At 40.9% G+C, this 20,735-nt stretch overlaps 1 protein-coding gene across 1 annotated transcript in view; it reads right to left on the bottom strand.

Moving 5' to 3' along the window:
- NRXN3 (neurexin 3) overlaps positions 1-20,735 on the bottom strand; it is a 1,496,747-nt gene that overhangs the window by 994,685 nt on the left and 481,327 nt on the right. Inside the window, exons 7-8 of the mRNA XM_053673404.1 lie at positions 18,776-19,214; positions 14,007-14,390 (exon numbers count right to left, since the gene is read on the bottom strand). Coding sequence (XP_053529379.1) covers positions 14,007-14,390; positions 18,776-19,214 — 823 coding nt within the window. The remainder of the gene's footprint in view (positions 1-14,006; positions 14,391-18,775; positions 19,215-20,735) is intronic.

Genomic DNA, 20,735 nt, shown 5'->3' with positions numbered 1-20,735 from the left:
TCTAGAGACTGGTTTATTGAGTAGCATTTTATGTAGACAGAATAACAGCCCTACCAAAGCCAGGTTTCATTATATTAGTTGCTCTATCAAAGCCCCAAGGAACACCATTCTGTACTGAAAAGAAATGGGATGGGTCAAACACGTTCAACATGTAGGAAATAAATCAAAAGTGTTTTGAAGTGACTGAGGGCAAGAAAAAAACGTGAAAGAAAGGTGAGGAGGAAGTGAGAAGATTAAAGGAACAGAGACCGGGAAAAAGAAAATCTACAGAGAAAACATCCTGTTCAGCTTTATCCTAAGGACACACGCCTTCACCTACACACCATCACCATCTATCTCCATTCGTAAAAAGCCCAGGGGAACCCAAAGTTAAGGGATACCCCAGGGCAGTGCTCTGAATTCCCACTTATATTTTAGCCATATGGTTTTATTGCACCATTGTTCCCTCATGCCAAGACCCCTTCGCATCTACCATAGTTCAAAAAATGAGATGGCTTCCAGGCTATGCAATGTATTTCCAGAGGCCTTGGGGCCCTGTCCTTCCCTGCTACCAGCTGCCAGTCATCTAGAGAGTCCTCGGCACCAGCCCACATTGCATAGCAGACTCCAGGCTAATCATTCTGAATTAACAGGGTCAATGCCATCCCTCTAGAAGGGATTTGTTCATTAAAAGGTATCAAGCCTAAAAGATGCACACGTGGATGTGGATGTAGGTGGGACTTGGGGTGTGCTATAGGTCTTGATAAATTGGAACAAGAAAAAGTTTGTCTTTCTAGTCTGTAGGAGACCATTCTTCATGGTGTGGGCCCAGCTCCCAGTGGAAGCAAGGTCCTATGCACAGGACCCACACCCATGGATAGGTTCTCCAGTGGGGAACCAAGCCTGCAATGTACCTAGGCTGCTTTGAGACTTGCTTTTGCTAAAACTCCCTCATCCTGAATTGAGACAACAAGTGTTTACTGTAACTTCCTAAAATCCATGCTAAAACTCCCCAGTGTGGAGTATAACCAGTTCAATTACTTATCCCTTTTCATTTGCAAATATTCTTCTTCTGTGATGTGATTAGCAGCATCAACTCCTTTGTTTTCTATCGTAATGTGCCCAGAAAAAGAAATAAAGGCTTGTTATGGCAGAGGCCAGGGCTTTTTGCTCTCCTTGAGAGAAAAGCCATGCTCACCCTTTTCCTCCACAGGACTCAGTAGTCCATATGAATGTCTCATGAGTCATCCACAATGTGGCAGATCCCATGAGCTGGGGTCCACATCACTAGTCCTTAGCTGCACCCATTTAATGCTTTTCTGGACTGATCCCATGGAACCTTAGAGTTCCTTTCCTTTACTTAGGAACCAAGAATGTGGGCAAGAAGATGCAGAAGATAGCGGGGATCTTCCTCCATTTCCCATAGTTCTTTCTCCCTCCCAAAGTACCCAATTCCACCTCTAAGACCTCTCACTTTAAAATATGGCAAAGTACAATAGAAAATCTGGTAGACTAGATTTTTAAAAATCCTACCTCTAATATTAGTGACTATAGAAAGTTAGTTAATCTTTCTGAGCCTTGGTTTATCTTAAAAATATAAATGATACTACACACTTTATAAGCTTGTTCTAAAATTTAAATTAGACTAATAAGAATACTTCTCCTTGTAATCAGTACCAAAGAGTTACTGGTGTGCTAGGATTGAAACAAATTACCATAATTGTGTAGTTTAAGCCTCACAGCCCCCAAAGACTTGTGTTATAGGTCAGAAAGTTGAAGCTGGCAAAGGTGAAAAACACACCTAAGATTGCATAATAACCTGTGATGGTACCAGGATTTATATCCAGCTCTGTCTGACTCCAAAGCTCCTGCATCTTAGGTTAAGGACCCAATTAAACCTGGCAAAGGGTTGGTACTCAATGGCTATGAATTCCCTTTTTATACCCCCTTATGTGTGAATTTCAGGGGCTTTGATAACTTTGGTCCAACCCTATAGTCCCTCCAAAATTGTTTCAGGGTTTCCCTTCTTCTTGGAGATGATCAGGAATCTCAGTATTCAGACCACTTCTTTAAGCATCTCTTTATAAACAAATGTGCTAATACCGTAAGGTTTGGGTAATGAGATTTTCCAGACCATAAGTTGCTAAATGTGAATTAATTGCCTAGCCTATTTACAATAAATAAAGGGGCTATTACATACAAAAACTAAATCACATGGACCCATCGAGCTTGTAAAGGATGGTTCTGAGTTGCACTTCACAAGCATCCCACACTCAACAGGTAGGAAGAAAACCCAAGAGGCACAAATTAGAGTACCTCTAGACAGTGCTTTGGAATAGAAAGCTCTGGTCCAGGATTCAAAATGCAGATTTAGTAAAGCACATGGAAAGAGAGTCAAGGTTTCCATTGAGCTCATAAAACATTTTAGGGGTTTTGTCAAGGGTCAAATAGCATCAGCTATTTGGTTAGACTCAAAACCTCAGATGTCCTTTCCAATTGTAAATGTGAACCTGTAAATTTTGATAGCGTCATCCCCCCACAAAATCCCCAATAAATGTTTTTTATCACCTACCTGTACAGCTAATGGAACTCTTACTCACTAATGTCCTCCCCTTCCACTTCTCGAAACATGGGCTTGACCTTGTGGATCTGCACAGCAGGAGGCTCGGCTTTACTGTTGCTTGAGAAGCTAGGTTGCTTGTGAAAGAAGTTTCATCATTATAGACTGAGAAATGGGAGGACGGGGAAGAGACAGCCAGCTGGATACAGGTCCCTATGATCAAAAGCCTGCCACCACATGTGGTGACATTAAGAGCCAGCTATTATCTTTACACTCAGAAAGGAAGACTACAGAGGTGGGGGGAATTCAACAAAGCAAACTTTAGAGCCTTTATCTTGCCTTTACAATGTTGTTGATAGAGATAAAGAATGTGCTGGTCTTAGCTGGTATCAATCTGTGGCCCTGGGAGACCTTATGAAAACAATAGCCAAATACAAGTGGGCCACAATGGGAAGCTCCAGACAAGGGGCCTGCAGAGAAGTCTGAAATCTGAAAGGCACAGGGCTTTCTCTCCCTGGGGAAACAAAGAGGGGATGTATGCTAATCTGAAGGATTTCATAAGGTTTCTGATTTACTGGTCTTACAGAAGGCTCTGTTGGGGTTTGTCATTCTGATGAGACTGCTTTGTTGTAAAGGTTAAACATGCTAAGAAGCATTAAATGGATCTCCTCCAAGAAAGATTGCATCTCCTTGCCAGGGAATTAGCTGTCCAATGGGCCACAGAAGGGGGCCTTTCAAGAGCCATTTATACCCAGGATTTCTAGCCCTAAGTTTCAGATGCACTTGTCCTCACTGTTGGGCTAGATTTATTTGTCATTCCTCAGAGAACATGGGATGGGTGATGAAAGGCAAAAAAGAGAAATGTATACATGTCTGTTCCCTTCCCATTTCTTCTAAATCAATCAAAAACATTTAAAATAAAACTTACCAACAAAAGCAAATTACCAGAGATTGACCAAATGCCTTTGCTATAATGCCATGATTCTACCGCTTAGTAGATATGTGTTTTCACAAAATATACATAGATACTATTTGCGTATATTTCTTTGAAAAATCTAACTATAGGATTTTTAAAATGAGGGACTGAGCTTTATATTTTTTAAGTTTATTATTGTTCAAGTACAGTTGTCTGCACTTTCCCTCCACTACTCCCCCACAACCCCAGCCATGCCCACCTCCTTCCCCTGATTCCATCCCACCTTGGTTTTGTCCATGTGTCTTTTACAGATGCTCCTGAAAATCCTTTCCCCTCTTCTCCCCTATTATCCCCTCTTATCTCCCCTCTGATTACTGTCATATTGTTCTTAATTTCAGTATTTCTGGTTATATTTTGCTTGCTTGCTTGTTTTGTTAATTAGGTTCCACTTAAAGGTGAGATCATATGCTATTTGTCTTTCACCACCTGGCTTATTTCACTTAGCATAATGCTCTCCAGGTCCCTTTAGTTCCAACCATGATGTTGCAAAGGGTAGGAGCTTCTTCTTTCTTTCTGCTGCATATATTCTTTGGGCAATTCATTTGCTACATGGAGGCCTCTTTTTCCTCTTCTAAAATTGGGGATGGAGATGGTTGTGCTAGATAATGTCTGAGCCTCTGACAATATAATTTTATGCCTTTTTATTATCTGCTTCCTTTGTGTTAATCTAGTTTTGGATTTTGAATTTGGACTTTCCATTTATGATGTTTACATGTGTGATTTTTTTCTTCCCCTTAGTAATCCCAGAATGAATTGAAACAGAACCCATGATAAAATAGAGTAGGAAACCACCTCAGAGACTGGAGAAAAACTGTTTGCATGCACTCTATACACACACAGGTACACAATCCTCAATATTGGGGCTCATTGCTATTGAGTGTTAATGAGAGACCAGAATAAAGAGAAATTAGAAATATGACTTCCCTATCTCTAAAAAAGAATCTTTTCACTTATCTCATATATGACCACTTTTACAAAAGAAAGAGAAACTACATTTTCCCCCAATGAAATATGGTGTGAGGTACAAGTAGGTTTATAGTTGTGAGTATGCAAAACACAGTTTATTCTTTTATTGTTTATTAATTATTATATTATCTTTCAGACAAACTACTGTAAACCTACTTTTGCCCCGCCATTTATGTATGTGCAAACCTTATTTGAGACAATCACAGACCATTTTAACATAATGCTTCAAAATCTGGAATAATACCAGAGTCATATCTTGATTCCAAATATAAACCATCTGAAGTTTGGACAAAACCATGCATTGGGATGTCCCCTTCTGCCACAATGTTCCTTCCTACATTACACATTTAAACACAGAAATCCTATCTAAGTCATTTCTGTAACATAAAGAAAAATGGAGTAAAAATGCTAGCCAGAGAACTTTTTCACTCTTGAAATGTTGAACTCTAGATTCAAAATGGGGTATGTCAGCTTATTATCTGTGTGAGTACATTATGTACTTTGACTCTATGACAGAGGGACCCAACAGACCAATTACACAGCCTCTGTTGACACATAGTTGGCACAGAGGGTAAATCACATATGTTCGGAGTTGGACCAGCATGTGTAGTGACTACTAGCTATATTCCCTTGCTACCTTACTCCTCTCAAGCATGTCAAACTGATTAAAGATGGCTGAATAGTAGAGAAAAGACACAATAAGATTTCATGGTCAAAGTCCGTTCTAACCCATTCTTGACCATTCTTTTGCTGGATACAATTGGGTGAAAAATCCTATCAACATTGTCACTTAAATCTATTAGATGTTTCCCCCAAATGTGACCTCCATTCTCTCTACCTCAGTTAGGACTCTTATTTCTCCTTCCTGAAATAACACAATGCAAACTGAACTAATACACACTGGACCATTGGCCTACTGCCTCCCACATCCCACCCATCCTCCAGCAGAATGATCTGACCTTGCTGTCCCTGTGATAAAAATGGCATGCCTCCTGTGAGGTAAGACCTAAGTTTGTTGGGAGAGCAAACAAGGTACTTCATAGCTGGTCCTTCCCTCCTCCAGCCACACTTTCTAAAATCTCCCCTCAATTTTTTTCTCCTCAATCTCCAAGCCTTAGATTCCAACCACAAGGAAAACTTCCTGTTTCCCAAGTTACCTCTGCATCTCTGTTTCTTCTCCCTGGAATACTCCTACCTACCTGGTCTACCTGGGAGATTCCTGCAACTCCACCAAGGCTCAGCTCTAATGTCCCCCAATCTGTGATGCTGTCCATGACATTTCTCCCTGCATCTCTGTCCCACCCTTCTCAGATATCAGAATTTACTGTTGTGCTTATGAGGAGCATCACAATCAATGCTTTGTTATCCCAAGGGCTCTATTTGGCCCCTGGCACACAGGGCTCAAGAGATCCTTTGGAATGAATGAACTGTACCCTTACTTTCTACATCCAGGAAATGAGGATTGCTCTCTGGCTGGTGTAGCTCAGTGGATTGAGCATGGGCCTGTGAACCACACAATCGAGGTTCGATTCCCAGTCAGGGCACATTCTTGGGATGCAAGACCAGTTCCCAGCAGGAGACTCACGAGAGGCAACCATACATTGATATTTTTCTCCTTCTCCCCTTCCCTTCCCCACTAAGGATAAATAAATAAAATCTACCAAAAAAATTTAAAAAAAAAGAAAATGAGGATAATAATATGCAGTCTGTAGAGTGAACGTAAGGGTTAAATGACCCAGTGTATATTTAGAACTGACCATAGAGCAGGCACATAATTTCTCTCAATAAACAGATCTCTTAACTTTCCTTTCTTCTTAGTCCATACTGGAGGAAGGAAGAATTTATCTATCTGTGAAAAGACACATGGAGCCAGAGATGCTAGAAAGGGCTATGATAATCCCCTTGTGTTGCATTTGGAAGCACTTGTTTCTCATAATTTAGCAGCATCTCAATTTATTGCACCCATAATGGGAAGATATCTGCTGGCAGTTAAACAGCTTTTAGCAAAGGCAGTAATAAAGGTACAGAGTGGCATTATATGGCTGCTGTGTCCCTACACTTGACAGAACCACAGCCAACAGCAGGTGTGATGCAGTTCTAAGCAGTTGTCACATGCTGCCTCAAAGTGCTGACGCTCCCTTTTTCAGGTTGAACAGAGGCCAAGCTGGAGATATTTCAAAAGATCTCCAAAGCCCCAAGCCTGTCCTTCTGAGACCCCTGAAGCTTTTAGATTCCAGAATAATAGAATCTCCTTTAGAGTGACAGGAGCAGCTGTGATCAGGGCTACCTCAGACCCTGACCTAGTGAAATAACACTTAGGAAGGGTTCATGGACTGTGGGACAATGTCCTGGGATCATACTACTCAGTCTGCAAAAAGAAACACTTGGAAAACAGGAAGAGAAAACCTAAGAGTATGAATCAGAGCACTGCTGTGGTCCTCACCAGAGATATATCTGTATGACTTAGGAATCAACTAATTAGGGAAAATGGGGACTCATTGGTTAATGTTGATGAATTGTGTATTTCTTGGAAAGCACCTCCCTCTGGTACATGTCATTACCCATCTAAAAGGGGTAAACAATGGAGAGAACAGGAGACAGCCTTTTAATGCTGTTAAGAAATCCAAGGTTATATTCATTAATTCATCCATTAAAACTTATATATCATGGGCCTGAAGTATTCCCAGTACATTGGGGCATTCATTTTTTTAGATGAGTGAATCAGAGAGGCGACAATTTCCATGCAGTGCTGACATAACTAAATCCCGTCTCCTAACCCAGACAATTTTGCATACTGCAAGGAGCAAGGACTCACATCCCTGTCTTGCCCTTCACTCACCTTTACCCCTCATCTCAGGATAAGGGAAGCCATTGCCAAGCTGATGACATTTGAGGATCACAGAGTTTACAACTGAAAAGGCCCTGAGAGAGCATGAAACCCAATTGCCTCATTTTATTTTTGCATAACAGAGACACCAGAGGATCCAAGTAAGAATCTCAAGGTCACAAACATATCTAAATAAAGGGCCTGGATGTCCCCAGGGAATGGGGCAGCTCCTAAGTGGCACTGGAACCAGTGAAAGCAACCAAGATTATTATATTTGGCCTTGAAGGTTAGGTTTCCTTGTGTTCCCACACCACTGAGTCAGTCTGAGCAGATCCCAGTGGATCTAGAACCAGTTATAAAGTGATATGTCATGTTGGACATATTTTGTGTTCTAATTGTTATCTTTTTTCCCTATAATTATTCCCTGAACCATTGCCCTTTGTAGATTGCATTACAGTCTGCAGATTACTTCTCCATCTCCTCCACTAGACTGAGTCCATAAAAGAACTGAAACCATATCTTCTACAAATTTGTCTCCTCACAACTTAGCTCACTAAGCCGGGCACAGAGAGGGGCTAGCTACCTATTTATGGAACTGCTATGTGAAGGTTGAAGTTAATTCCAAAGAACCATCAGAGCTTCCTTTGCTATAATTTTTATTTCCTATAATTTAGGGGACCCAAAGCTACTAAAACTAAAGTTGCTTAAGGTAGAAATGTGTTGAGTATGTAGACATTTTAATAATAGTTTAGTGCTGTAAGAAAGGCATAAAATGAATTTGACCTTTTCATAAGCATATGAAATACTATCCTGTGGTCCAAGAAAGAGATCAGTATAAATTGACCTAAGATAATGGTGGTGAAAGGGAAAGAAGTGGATACAAGCAGGATAGGTTTAGATAAAGCATCAACAGAAACTTGCTGAATCAACAGACTGACAAATCAAGGAAAACCCCCAGGACAATGGTGATGCCATTTACTGAGAGGGGGAAAATTAAAATAAAAAAAAAGTCAAAGGATGGGAGGAGGAACTCAAAAATTTTTTTCAATGTTGTGATTAAGCTACCTATCAGATATCCAAGTAGAGATGTCAAATGGACAACCAGATACAGATTTCTGGTATTCTAGAGAGAGAGAATTCCAGGAGAGAGATCCTGACTTGGAAGTCACTGACATAATACATGATCCTTGACATCATGGCAATGGATGAGGGCACTGAGGGGCATGTACAGACCAAGAAGAGACTCTGGCTAAGGACTGGGGTCCTCAACATTTAATAACCATATAGTGTGTATATAGCACAGTGCCAGAGACAGCATGGAAACAGATATTTAATTGGCTGTTTAAAGATATTTAATGTGCTGTTTTTTCCTCAATGACCTTACAATATAACCTCATTCACATATACAAAAAGGAAAACTGTTCAAAGTAATGGAAAGTGCAATGGACTAGGAGTCAGAAATCATGAATTTCAACCATTGCATAGCTACTCCAAGTTAAGTCACATTAACTTTTTATGGCTTCCAATTCCTTACCTACCAATACAAGGAGTAGATACAGATGACATAAGTGGTATTTTCTGATGTCATGATTTCTATGTGGCATCCAAATGACATATTCTATCCTCACCTAAAGGTGGTGTCTCAGTCTTTCCAGGCAGAATGTGTAGCTGCTCTGGGGCACATAGCAGCCATCAGAGGGGTTGGCTGAAAGGAAAGTCCCTGAGCTGAAGCAAGGGAGAAGATGCTGCCTGCACTCTTTGCCTGTTGGAATAGGAAGCATTTGAGAGAACTCAAAATATCTTTCATTCTTGGTTTTCAGCTGGTGCTTATGTCAGAAGAATGAAATCCTGGGGACGAGTGAGAAGAGCAGATTTACCCTATCATATTTTCTTGGTTCTACAACTTAATATTCCCAAAGACGCAAAATTTCCATAGTCTCAGGAAACATTTTCTTATATCAGACAGTAGGTCCATATGCCTGGACATCTAAAACAGAACATGGCTGCATGGGTCAGGGTACCCTGAGCTTACCGATGTATATAAATACACACACACACACAGGTGATCCTTGTCATCTATTCTAGGTGACTTCCCACCTGGATAGAGCTGACTGGAGAATCAAATTGGGCCAATCAGATTCTCCTACTGGAAAATATAAATTCTAAATGAAAAAAATCCAGAACCTGGAGGTCAAATAAATGAATCATTTTAAAAACAGTGCCTTGGGGTCCCCAGAGTTGCTCTGCTTCCCTGTGTAAGAGGTAGTTAGTGAGATCTTTATCTGATGGATGCCTCTCTAGGTAATCATGCAGCAAATCCTCTTCCTTGACTCTGTTGACCATAGTCAATTCTGTAACTTGTCACCAAGACAACTTTACCTAGTATTAATGTCCCCATTTTACAGATAAGAAAACAGACTTAAAAGAATTAAGAGAAAAAAATTGTTGTAAATCATCTAGCTAGTAAGTGATAGAACCAACACAGGAATTAAGCTCCAACTCTAAAATTCATGCCACTATCCACTAGGCAATCTTGACTCTAGGTGCTGCACTGTAGGTTATTTTTCTTGTCACAGAGATGGACTTGGGCTGATTCCTATTTTCTTTCTTGCTAAATAAATGATGACCTACATTCAGAAAAAGCCATGCAGAGAAGAGGATAGAATCTGCAGTGGCCTCAAATTGAAGTTTAGTGGTCCACAAATAAATCAAATCCATTGCCTTGCCTATTGACACTTGATTCCCACCAAGGGAACTAAACAGTTTGGCTACCCTTGGCAAGAAGATGTCTATGTTGTCCCAGGTCTATTGATCTTATCCTCTTAAGACAGACAAGATAGAATGCTTCCTCTCCACAATAGGACTTCATGGGATGGCAGGTGGTCTTCCAGCAGATGAAAGCATTTCAACAAAACTGATTGGCATCCCATAGCTAAAATAGGACTTTGTTTTTTAGGTCTCCCACTTCATTATGAATAGCAAACCAAAATAGCTACAGCTGAACAACCGAGATGGGTAGATATATCTACATCTTCTTAGAATAGTATCAGATCATGCTGAAAAATCTAAATTCAACATCAAGCCAATTGTCATATGTCAAGATTTAGCACTGCTCATTTTCACAGGCAGTAGAAGTACTCTTATAAGGGTACAAGCAAGAGTTCTCCATTTTTACACTAAGAGAAAAATACTCATGCAAATTAACCTTGGTCTAACATACTCATACATTTCCCAGTAGTTGCCTGCTATATTCCCTTGCCTTGGGCTGACAACTTTGCTCTTGGAGTTGTTTCTTATACTGAACTGCTTGCTTTTTGCTTGATTTCTTGGGCTATTTTGATCTAATATGTGGCCCATGCTATCTCCAACTCCACTTTTTCTCTAAATACCAGTTTTCAGCATCACTCCTATGCCTCTCTATTTCATATAAACAAGTGCTTATTTCTAACACTGCTGTTCCTGTTGCAGGGCCTGCAATACCAATGCACTGACCACTATGAAGCCCAGGTACAAGATGAAGTTAGGGCTAGATGGGGAACACTGTCTTAGGAACTGTCCTAGATTTACCACATTTAGCACCAATTATGAATTCTAGGCTTAGGTGTAATGCCTCTAGAAGAAAATTAAGGAGAGGATGGTAAACTGAGTGACCAGGTTGCTGGTGTGATGGTAGATGGAGTAGCATTACTTGATCCAAGAGGGATTGCGTTCCTGTATATAAATAATTTTAACAAACCCTTTTCCTTTCCCACTGTGCAGAAGTGCCTGTAGTGAATCCTAAGGGTGACAGGTAGGAACAGGCCATAATTTTATTAGAAATAGAAGGCAAGAAAAAATTTTAAAAACCCTGAGGCCCATTTTTCTGACCATCACTTCCCCATATTAACATGGCCTCCCCCATCTGTATGCCCTTCTGTTCCTTCCAGTATAACACCAACCACACATGTTAGCACATTTCCCACATCTCCCTTTGTTTGCCTAGAAGGATTATATGCCTCTTGATCAAAATCAGGTGCTGTCAGTTTATTTACAACTTCTGCATCTAATTCAATGCCTGGAACATACTAGGGTTTCATGGCTGCTGCATGTATAGAAAATGAATCAAAGACATTCAAAAGCATCTCTCCTGAGGAATCAGTTTCAATAAAGAAAAACAATGTCATTTGGAAGCTCTATTTGCTTTGCTAGCAGAGTGGAGTCCTATCATTTTTACACTCCACTGATTCATTCTGAACATGGTGTCAAGAACAATACAGGGCCAAAAAACAATTAGTGGAGGAACAAAACAATCAGTTGAACTGTCTGGAATTTGAGCGATGTACAGATCAAATGTCTTACATTTGCTAGGCTCCTTCTCATTTGGCCAGAATGGATGACTCTTGGCTTCACCGTACCAGGAATAATTGTCTCTCATATATCCCCAATCAGCTGCCTTTTAATGACTAGTCAAAAGTGACAATATAAAAGATGCAGTGACTTTCACCATCCTTGGCAAATCTTGGACCAACTCCCATTGATCTGTCCTTGGTATAGGTGAACTCAGAGACACAGATACCTATAGTCACTGCTCCCTGTCTTCAGCAACCACAAGGGCCTTGATTTTGGAAGAGACCCAGGAGGAGAAAGCGAGGTGTCTAAAGCGACTTTCAGTTCTTACACTACCTTTCTGTCTCATGCATCTCAGAGGTTGAATGACCTTTCAATCTCCCAAACCAACATCAGGATAGTCTACCCTAGAGATTTAGAAAAAGTCTAGGAGCTTGACAGACTGACCAGCTCCTATGCAGCCCACTTCTGTTCAAAATTGTTGCCTCCTCATCTTAGCTCATGTTCTGGTTGTTGCTGCTTTGAAAATTCAGTAAATTTGAATTTAAATTCTATAAGTTCCAAGGAGGCCCTTTCTCCCTTATGCCAATCTCCTGAACCCTATTTTTGGTTCAACTGCAAGGAAGACTTGCAGCTCTCTTGATGTACATCTCAACTAGTAATACAGTTGATCTCACAGAAACAACAACAAAAAACATCTTTGACTACTCATCCAGTTCCTGCTCTAGGATAGCTCCTCATTGCCAGACTTGTGATAGTGGACAATTCCGACTACTGGTAGTTTTTAGGGATGAGACCTTGTAGATTCCCCCTCAAGAAAGTCTTCTCTTTTTTGAGTCTCCATGTCCTCCTAGTCTGGTCCACCAATAGAGCTCATGCCACTGCCTTTTATCATTTCATTATTGTTTTTTGTATTGATGTTTCAACTCCTCAGCTAAACAGATGATAAGTTTATTGAGGGCAAGAATTACCTATAACAGATGCAGTATCACCAAAGCCCTAGAGCTATACCCTTGGCAAACACTTGAAAATTGTGTAGATTATCTTTTCATATAAAACAGAGGCTGACAACCCATGGGCAGTCAACTTGATTCTGTGTGCCTGGCATATAAAACAATCAACTAAACTGTAGCCTGCATTGGCTTATAGACTAGAATCTTCTTGTCCTGGTGTTGTCCCTTTGCTTGTCTTTACCTCTGCTCTTTACCCCAGCTTTAAATTCAGTGCAAATATAAGATGCTAAAGTAGTGAATGAAAAGGGCTCCTCCCAGCGTTCTGGCCTATTTTAATCTGTCAGTCCTTATGGTTTGCCATCCATCCCTTCAGCCACCTCCTCGAAACTTCTCCTCACAGCACTCCACACTTCAGTCCATTCTGGACTTTGTTCAGTTCCTCAACTGTGCCATGGTCTCTTACTTCTGTCCTTTGGGACGTCCTTTCTGTCTAGGACACACACCTTCCTTCCTCCTCTTTGCCAAGTTCATTCCTATTCATGTCTCAAGTCCCAACTTGTATATTTCTTCCTTGCAAAAGCTTTCTATGAACCCCTCCAGTATGTCAGGTCCCTTTATTAAAGCCACCCAAACTTCTCTCTACTTCCCATTTAATGATGCTGAATAACAATAATTACGATTGCAACAATCATTAACATTAATTAACTGCTTGCCCTAGTCCAGGGCCTTTTGGCTCACTTCATCATTACCAATATCTTGTGAGGGAGGTGCCTGATTATTCCTGTTTTACAGATGAGGAAATCAAGTCTCAAAGATATTATCTTGATATGGTTCACAGCACTCCTCTGGGGCCAGATTTCTCACCCAGTCTGGCTGCAGAGTTTATGTTCTTAACCAATACATCACACTGTCTCTTAAGAAACTCATCTTTAAATTTGTTCATTTAATTGCTAAATTGTCAACTAGGAATCAAGTTCCATGAAAATAGAGCTGGGTTTGACTTGTTCAATAGTGTATTTCTAAAGCTTAATGCAAGAGCTAGCATGCAGAGAGCGCCAAAAGCCGTGAGTTAAATAAATAAAACAGCCAGTCCGCCCATCCAGAATCCCCAAAGACAAGTATTCACCCTCTCTAAATAAAAGATGTCTGACACTTAGTTAAAAAAATCATGATGATGGGAATCTTTACTCAAAACTGTTCCTTTCTGTGACCTAGCGCCAAACAAATCCAAGTGGCCAGAACTAGAAAGGGTGCCACCTGGAAAGCAGTGAACCCAAGGAAACTCCTCTAGAAGAAAGAAAGCACAGGTAGGTCCAAAGGTAGCACCTGTGGTAGCAAAGAAAGCACCTGTCTCTCCTATAGCTATAGTGGTCACGCCCATGAGTCCCACCACCTTCGCCATCCACGCCGCCGACTCACCCCTTTCGCAGGTTCTGCCCCAGTAGCCGGTGCCCGTACAATCGCAGATGAAGCGGTTCCAGCCGTCCTTGCACACCGCGTTGTTCTTGCAGGGGTAGCTGTCACACTGCTTAGCGCTCATCCGGGAACAGGAGGACTTGACGCCCGCCGCGTTCTGCATCTCTGCCAGCTGCCGGATGTTCTTGCTGCGCCCGTCAATGAACAGGTCTCGGATGCAGCCCACGTAGCCGTAGTTGAGCATGGCTGTCCAGAGCTCGGTGGGGAGGATGAGGCCGGCCCGGTTCTCCGGCAGCCCGCCCAGGTACATGTCGCCCTCCAGATCCAGGATCTCGCTCTCCCCACTGGCGGTAAAAGGCGTGCGCCTGCTGTTCACTGATATGGTACCTGGGATGAGAGGACAGAAAGAGTGAGCTAACGGCTCCTGGGCATCGCAGGTGAGGCTGCCAGGTGGTGAAGCTAATTAAAGGAGCCCAGTAGGTGAGTTCTGAGACAAGTGTCATGTGACCAGGAAAGAACAATGCAAGCAAGGGAATGAAGTCCTACAAGTTGGTAGAAAAAAACAGGGTAGGTAATGGGGTCCCAATCTCTGCCAGGTAAGCCAGCCTGGCCACTAGGAGGAGCCAAGACAATCCCAAAAGCCTAGTTAGTACCTATAGGGTCTTGTCTCTGCCTAACAGTCCTCGCTGAGAGGTCACATGCCACGCTGGTGAGAGCAGCACAGTTCCGGCCTGGGTTTAACTCCCAGCTCTACCACATACTAGCTGTAACCTTGAAGCACTGTCTTCACCTTCCTGGGCTTTAATTTCCTCATCTATAAACTGGGGAAATAATTGCCCCCACTCTCAGGTTGGTGTGCTGGTTACATGAGATCATATAGATGAAATGTGTTTCCCTCTGTCAAGTAAGGGCTCTCTGTATGTGCCTGCCCCAGTCCTCATCAGTGGCTTGTCCTCCCCTAAAGGGTGGGACCCTCCATGCATGGGGACCCTCTACACTGGCATTAGATACCAGGCCTGCCAGTGAATATTTTGGGCACTGTCTTTGCTAAATTTTAATTGGAAAAATGTGTATTAATTCATTTAACAAAGATGTATTGAGCACCTCTTCTGTCTCTGGTATAGTTCTATGGGCAGAGATGAACTTGACAGTCATGGCCTTGCTCTCATGGACCTAATGTTCCAGAGCAGAGGGACAGAAAATAAATGCATCACCCAATAAACAAGAGAAATTAGTTAACGGTGGGTGCTTGGAAGAGAGTAAAATGGGTGCTATATTAGCAGCCCAAGGGTTATCCTTCGAAGTGAAGGCCTCTCTAAGCATGTGCCAGGTGAGCTGACACCAGGATGTTGAGAAGGATCCCCCAGTCCAGGGTGAAGACTGTGTCTGGCAGAAGGAACAGCACCTACAAAGGCCCTGGGGTGTGGCTAGAGTGGAGAAGGCAAGAGCAAGACAGCAGGAGATGCAGTCAGAAAGAGACTGGGCACATGGGATTCCAGAAGGTATAACCCTAGGTAGACCAAGTAGACTGACCTGGGAACTTGGGACAAGGGTTCTAGTCCTCAGTAATGAAGATGACCCTAGGCCATTTATAGCTCGATTTCCTAAAGTGTAGAATCAAGGAAACTGTGAAATCAAGGTGCTATCTAAATACCATGCCATAACTTTAAAAAATTATTTAGTATTCTTAAAGTGCTCATCGGTACCAAGTTAACTGCCATCCATCAGGCAGCTTTCACTTTCGTCAGAATCTCAATTCCCTCAGCTATGGAGGGAATAGCCTGAGGACTGAAAAGATCACACTCTAAATCACAAAGTCAACACAGGGGCAGAGGAGTAGAAAGAACATATGGGCCTCTGGGAGGAGGAATCCAACAGCTTGCTTCCCCCACTCTCCCCTAAAAGTTTTCTCCTGGAGAAATCTGCTTTGCTTTTTTGGTTTTTAATCTTTTAAAAACCTATGTAACAATAATAATGCCCTGGTCACCATTTTAAGTACTGTCTATGCTTCTTTCAACTTGCTCCTTAAAAAAGTTTTGTGACATAGGAGTTATTGTCTCACAAATGAGGAAGTTTTGGTTTGTGTCTCTTTCTTCTCTCTTGCACAATTTGCTTTGCCTGCTCACCACAAATCTACAGAGCTAATCTGATCACCAACTAACAGGGAGGAACATCTATGCCAAATAAGATGAGTAGCAGAACAAATTTAAATGTTGGAGCCTTCAAGAAACCCTGAAAAAATCTATCCTGTGAGTGTGTGATCACAGCTGGTTTAAAGGCACTTACCAAGTTTTAAGAATCTGTCACCCAACTGAGGAGTGATCATAAAAGTTTTTCTTTTTTTTCTGTTTTAGTTTGTTTATTTACTTTTTCAATTACAGTTGACATTAATATTTTATATTAGTCTCAAGTGTACAGCATAGTAGTTAGACATTTATATAATTTACAAAGTGCCCCCTGATAATTCTAGTATCCACCTGGCACTATACATAGTTATTATAATATCACTGGCTATATTCCCTATGCTGTACTTTACATCCCTGTAACTATCCTGTGACTACCAATTTGTACTTCTTAATCCCTTCATTATTTATAATAGCCAAGATATGGAAGCAACCTAAGTACCCATCAATAGCACAGTGGATAGAGAATGGATGTGCGCGCGCGCGCACACACACACACACACACACACGCACACACACAATGGAATACTACTTGGCCATAAAAAAGAATGAAATTTTACCATTGGCAACAACATGGATGGATCCAGAGGGTATTATGCTAAGTGAAATAAAAATTTTTCTAGATCACCTCTCAGTCATGTTAGTCTTCAGGATGAACAGGAAAGGAAGTGCCACACTTAGATACACTAATGCATTTACAACTATTCAATTTAGTACAGGTTTATAACTAAAAACAATATACCAGAAAACATATTCATAAAGAAATTAGGTTTAATAGGTCATATTAAAATTTTATGTTGCATTGCTTTTACAGGACAATTATTTGTCTGCTCAGTAAATTTTTATAGGATTTGATCAAATGTATAGGTGTTTCAAATTTATAGGCTAATGCTATAGCTCCCAGGTATGAAATTCAAGGCTTCTGAAATTCAATTTGATGAAGATGGGTCCTCTGGCGGTTCTAACAAAACAAAATAACTGCTCTACTTGAAAGAGCAGTTAGTGTTGGGAATAGACGGAAGTAGACATATGGCAATTTTACGTGTTCTAGCCTGCCCATGACGCAGATAGGTGACCTTTAAGCTGTGTCACGGTCTAGGTTAGTCAGTCATGAAATCCATCAACCATGACCCAACTCCAGAGACCCAAAATACATGGGTCTTAAACTCCAACAGGAATATTTCCTTTATAATTCTGGGACAGCTTTCTGGCTCTGCCCTGATGACATTTTAAAGATAAACTTAGAGAAAAAAATCAGTCTTGAGAGAAGTTAATTTTTGTGTATTTTTCTGTTTTAAAAACAAAGCACAAACGGTTCATTCCTGCTCAAAAAGCACGTTTAATTTGATGTTTCTTGGTTCTGATCAGATTTTAGACAATCAATAAAGCATCCTACCGGGCAATAAACCATCTAGGGCTGCAATCCACCACCTGTCTGCCCTCCACACAGAACCCATCCAGCTCCTCCTAAGGGCAGCATTGCTCATCACCATCAGCCTTCTAGCTCTGAAATTATGCCAAAAAGCCATTTCCCCGAAGCTCAGCCATTCCTGGCTATAAACTGTTAGAGGGAGCCTATTGCTTTTTATTGTTAGCCCAATGCACCGAGAAAGAAAATGTGCAAATGACATATCCAGAGTGAATCCTTAAAAACGATGGAAATATAGCCAAGATCCTTCTTGAGTATAATACCACCTAAATAGAGAATCAGGGAATGTGTGAAATTCAAGTACTCTAATTAGCACTCTGGGTAAAATGCCTTTTCTAATGGCAGGGAATGTGACCTTCATTGCCACATGGTCCATAGAAAGCTAGGCAGACTGTTCAGACATTCAAAAGCTCCAGACTCTCTATTTGTGAATTTTTTTTCTCCCTCTATGTTACTACTTCAGAGTGGCTATGTACTGCCTGGGGATAGCTTGTTTGATCTGCGGCTGCAGAAACAAACAAAGCCATTTAAACCAAATGTAAAAGGTTATGAAGACGAAGGGAGAGTTAGTGAGGTCTTAGCAAAGAGTGAAATATAGGCTTTCACACCAAAGGAAGGCTTTAAATTGAACATGACTTCAGGAAAAATCAATTTGCCTTTTCTTTTCTTGTCATAATTTTTCCCTGAAACATGACTCCTGCCAATTATTGAAGAGTGTATTGTTGCATAAACCCTTACACAGTGAAGCTTATCCTACAGAGTTGTCATATAATGTAGCCTCTGTGATGTCACAATTGGTTTCTATTGTAATGCGAAAAAAAGCAAAGAAGAAAAGTTGGGAGGGGGGACCATCACACCCATGACATGACAGTTGCTTTGGTATCTGTGAAAATGCTACTTGAAAAACCACACTTATCACAGGGTCTTGCAGATATCACTAAGACAACTGTACAACAAGTGACAGAGGAGAGAAAAATGTGAGCCATCGAGGAGGCACGTATCTTGTTCCAAAACATAACCATTACAACAACCGTGATGAGAATAGCAAAAGAGTTAACAAGCATGCAAATGAAAAATTATAATAAAAAATATAAAGCCAAGAAACAAACTAAGAAGCCAGAGCTTTCCTCCAGTCTCAATAATACCCTATCTCTGCCTACCTGATCTGCCATCACGCTGAATATCGACGTGGTACCATTCCCCATCATTGGCTTTCTTTTGAGTGGCTTTCACTTTGATGGTGCCAGAGCCCATGTCAAGCAGCAGGTACAGGTTGCCATCCAGGAGTTCCACAGCAAAGAAGTCCACCTTGGTGTTCTTCTGGCTTCGAACATCCTTCCTCTCTTGAGGCTTGCCGTGAGTGAAGAGGATCAGGCCATTGGGCTCGGTGGTGCGAAAGTCAAAGGAGATGGAACCCATGCGTTTGGTATTCCACTTGGGCAAGCTTATGTAAGCCTCTGGAGTCTCAAAGTTGATGGGGTCCAGCGTGGCCACATTCTCACACTTGAATACAACTTCCCCATAGATTTTCATCTTGGTATCCCCAATCCGGGCCAAGCGAGACAGCTCCAGACGGATGTCATTATTTTTATAAACAACCTGTCAAAAGCCAAACGTGTGCCATATGAATCAATCTTGCAAACAGTAACCATTCATCACTCACTGGGCACCCAGGAAAAAAAGCCTGAGAAGAGGCTTTAGGACACAATTATTTGAAACACAAGAAACATGAGATGTGGCATTTGAAAGAGCATCTGAATCGTCCTCTAGGGTGTACACTGGTCCTGAATAAGCTCCTGCGTTTCCATTCTAAACCTTCTGTCTATCTACTTCTGGTCAATTTTTATATCGTCAGAAAGTTATACAATATAAGCTTACAGGTAGAATTCAAGACATACTAAGTTGCAAAGCTAAAAATACATATATACAAAGATATTTATTAAAGTGTCATTAGTAGAAGACCAGACTATCAATAATAGACTGCCACATCCTTATTATTGAATATTATGCAGTCCTTAGAAACCAGGTAATGCTCCCAATTTTGATATGTATGCTCTCCAAGTAATACTGTGAAGTGAAATTAGCAAGGAACAGATCAGAGCATACATTATGCTATTGTGTAAAGTGTGTGTGTTGAAGTGGTGTTATAGGTATATATGTTCATACTGCATAGAACAACTTTGGAGGAAAATACAAGAAACTATAAAAATGTCACTGGGGAGTGTATTTGTTAGATTAATATTCATGTGTGGGAAGAAGACTTACTTTTCACAGTACCCTATTGTATTTGATGTTTTTAACCTTATGGATGTGTTGCTTAAAGAAAATGATTGTTAAGAGTTGTTGGGGAAGGACATCAGTGTTTCTTTGCATATTATATGTGCTCTCTGTGTACATATCGTGAGAGAATGAAATACCTTAAGACATATGCAAATATACTATGACTTTTTAAATGTGGTGTCATCCACATATAAGCAGGGACTATTCTTATTCCTCAAAATCAGGATTTCAAAAACACTTTGCTGTCACTAGAACTGAATTTGGATGCAGTTCCCTGGGATGGGCCCTAAACTTCTGACCACTCCGTAATGTCATAGGCATACAATAAACAGAAAACAAAATTGGAAGGGAATGGGCTCAACATTAGAGCACTGATTATGCCAACAACTATGCTGTGTCTTGTATATTGTTTTATTCAAATTCTAAGTCAGGATCCAGATTTAGGTTCAAATCCCACATCCACTACTTACAAGCTGTGTGACCTTGGTAGATTTAATGTAACTCACATGAGCTTGTTTTCTCCTTTGAAAATGGGAACATAGGAGTAAATGATTTTATAATGATGAAATAAGTTAATACATGTAAGGCCCTTAGAAATGGCACACGGTAAAGACATAAAAATCTCAGCTATTTTGGAGGCAGTTGTATTTGCTATTAACCTGATTTCATCCTTTCCAAAGATTGGTGAAGGTTGTACTGTCAGCTCTATTTTCAGAAAAATAACAAGACTTAAGTCTTAAAATAAGTCTTACAAACCATCTCGGGGATAAAATGTTAACTGGATGAATCATTCCAGTACTTAGCATTTAATACCTAACACCCAACTACAGAACTGTTTTC

The sequence above is a fragment of the Artibeus jamaicensis genome, unplaced genomic scaffold, assembly GCF_021234435.1.
Source record: "Artibeus jamaicensis isolate MK-2021 breed Jamaican fruit bat unplaced genomic scaffold, CSHL_Jam_final contig_851, whole genome shotgun sequence".
Taxonomy (NCBI): Eukaryota; Metazoa; Chordata; class Mammalia; order Chiroptera; family Phyllostomidae; genus Artibeus; species Artibeus jamaicensis.
The sequence above is the reverse complement of the archived record's forward strand: the minus strand, read 5'-3'. Positions and strand labels throughout refer to the sequence as shown.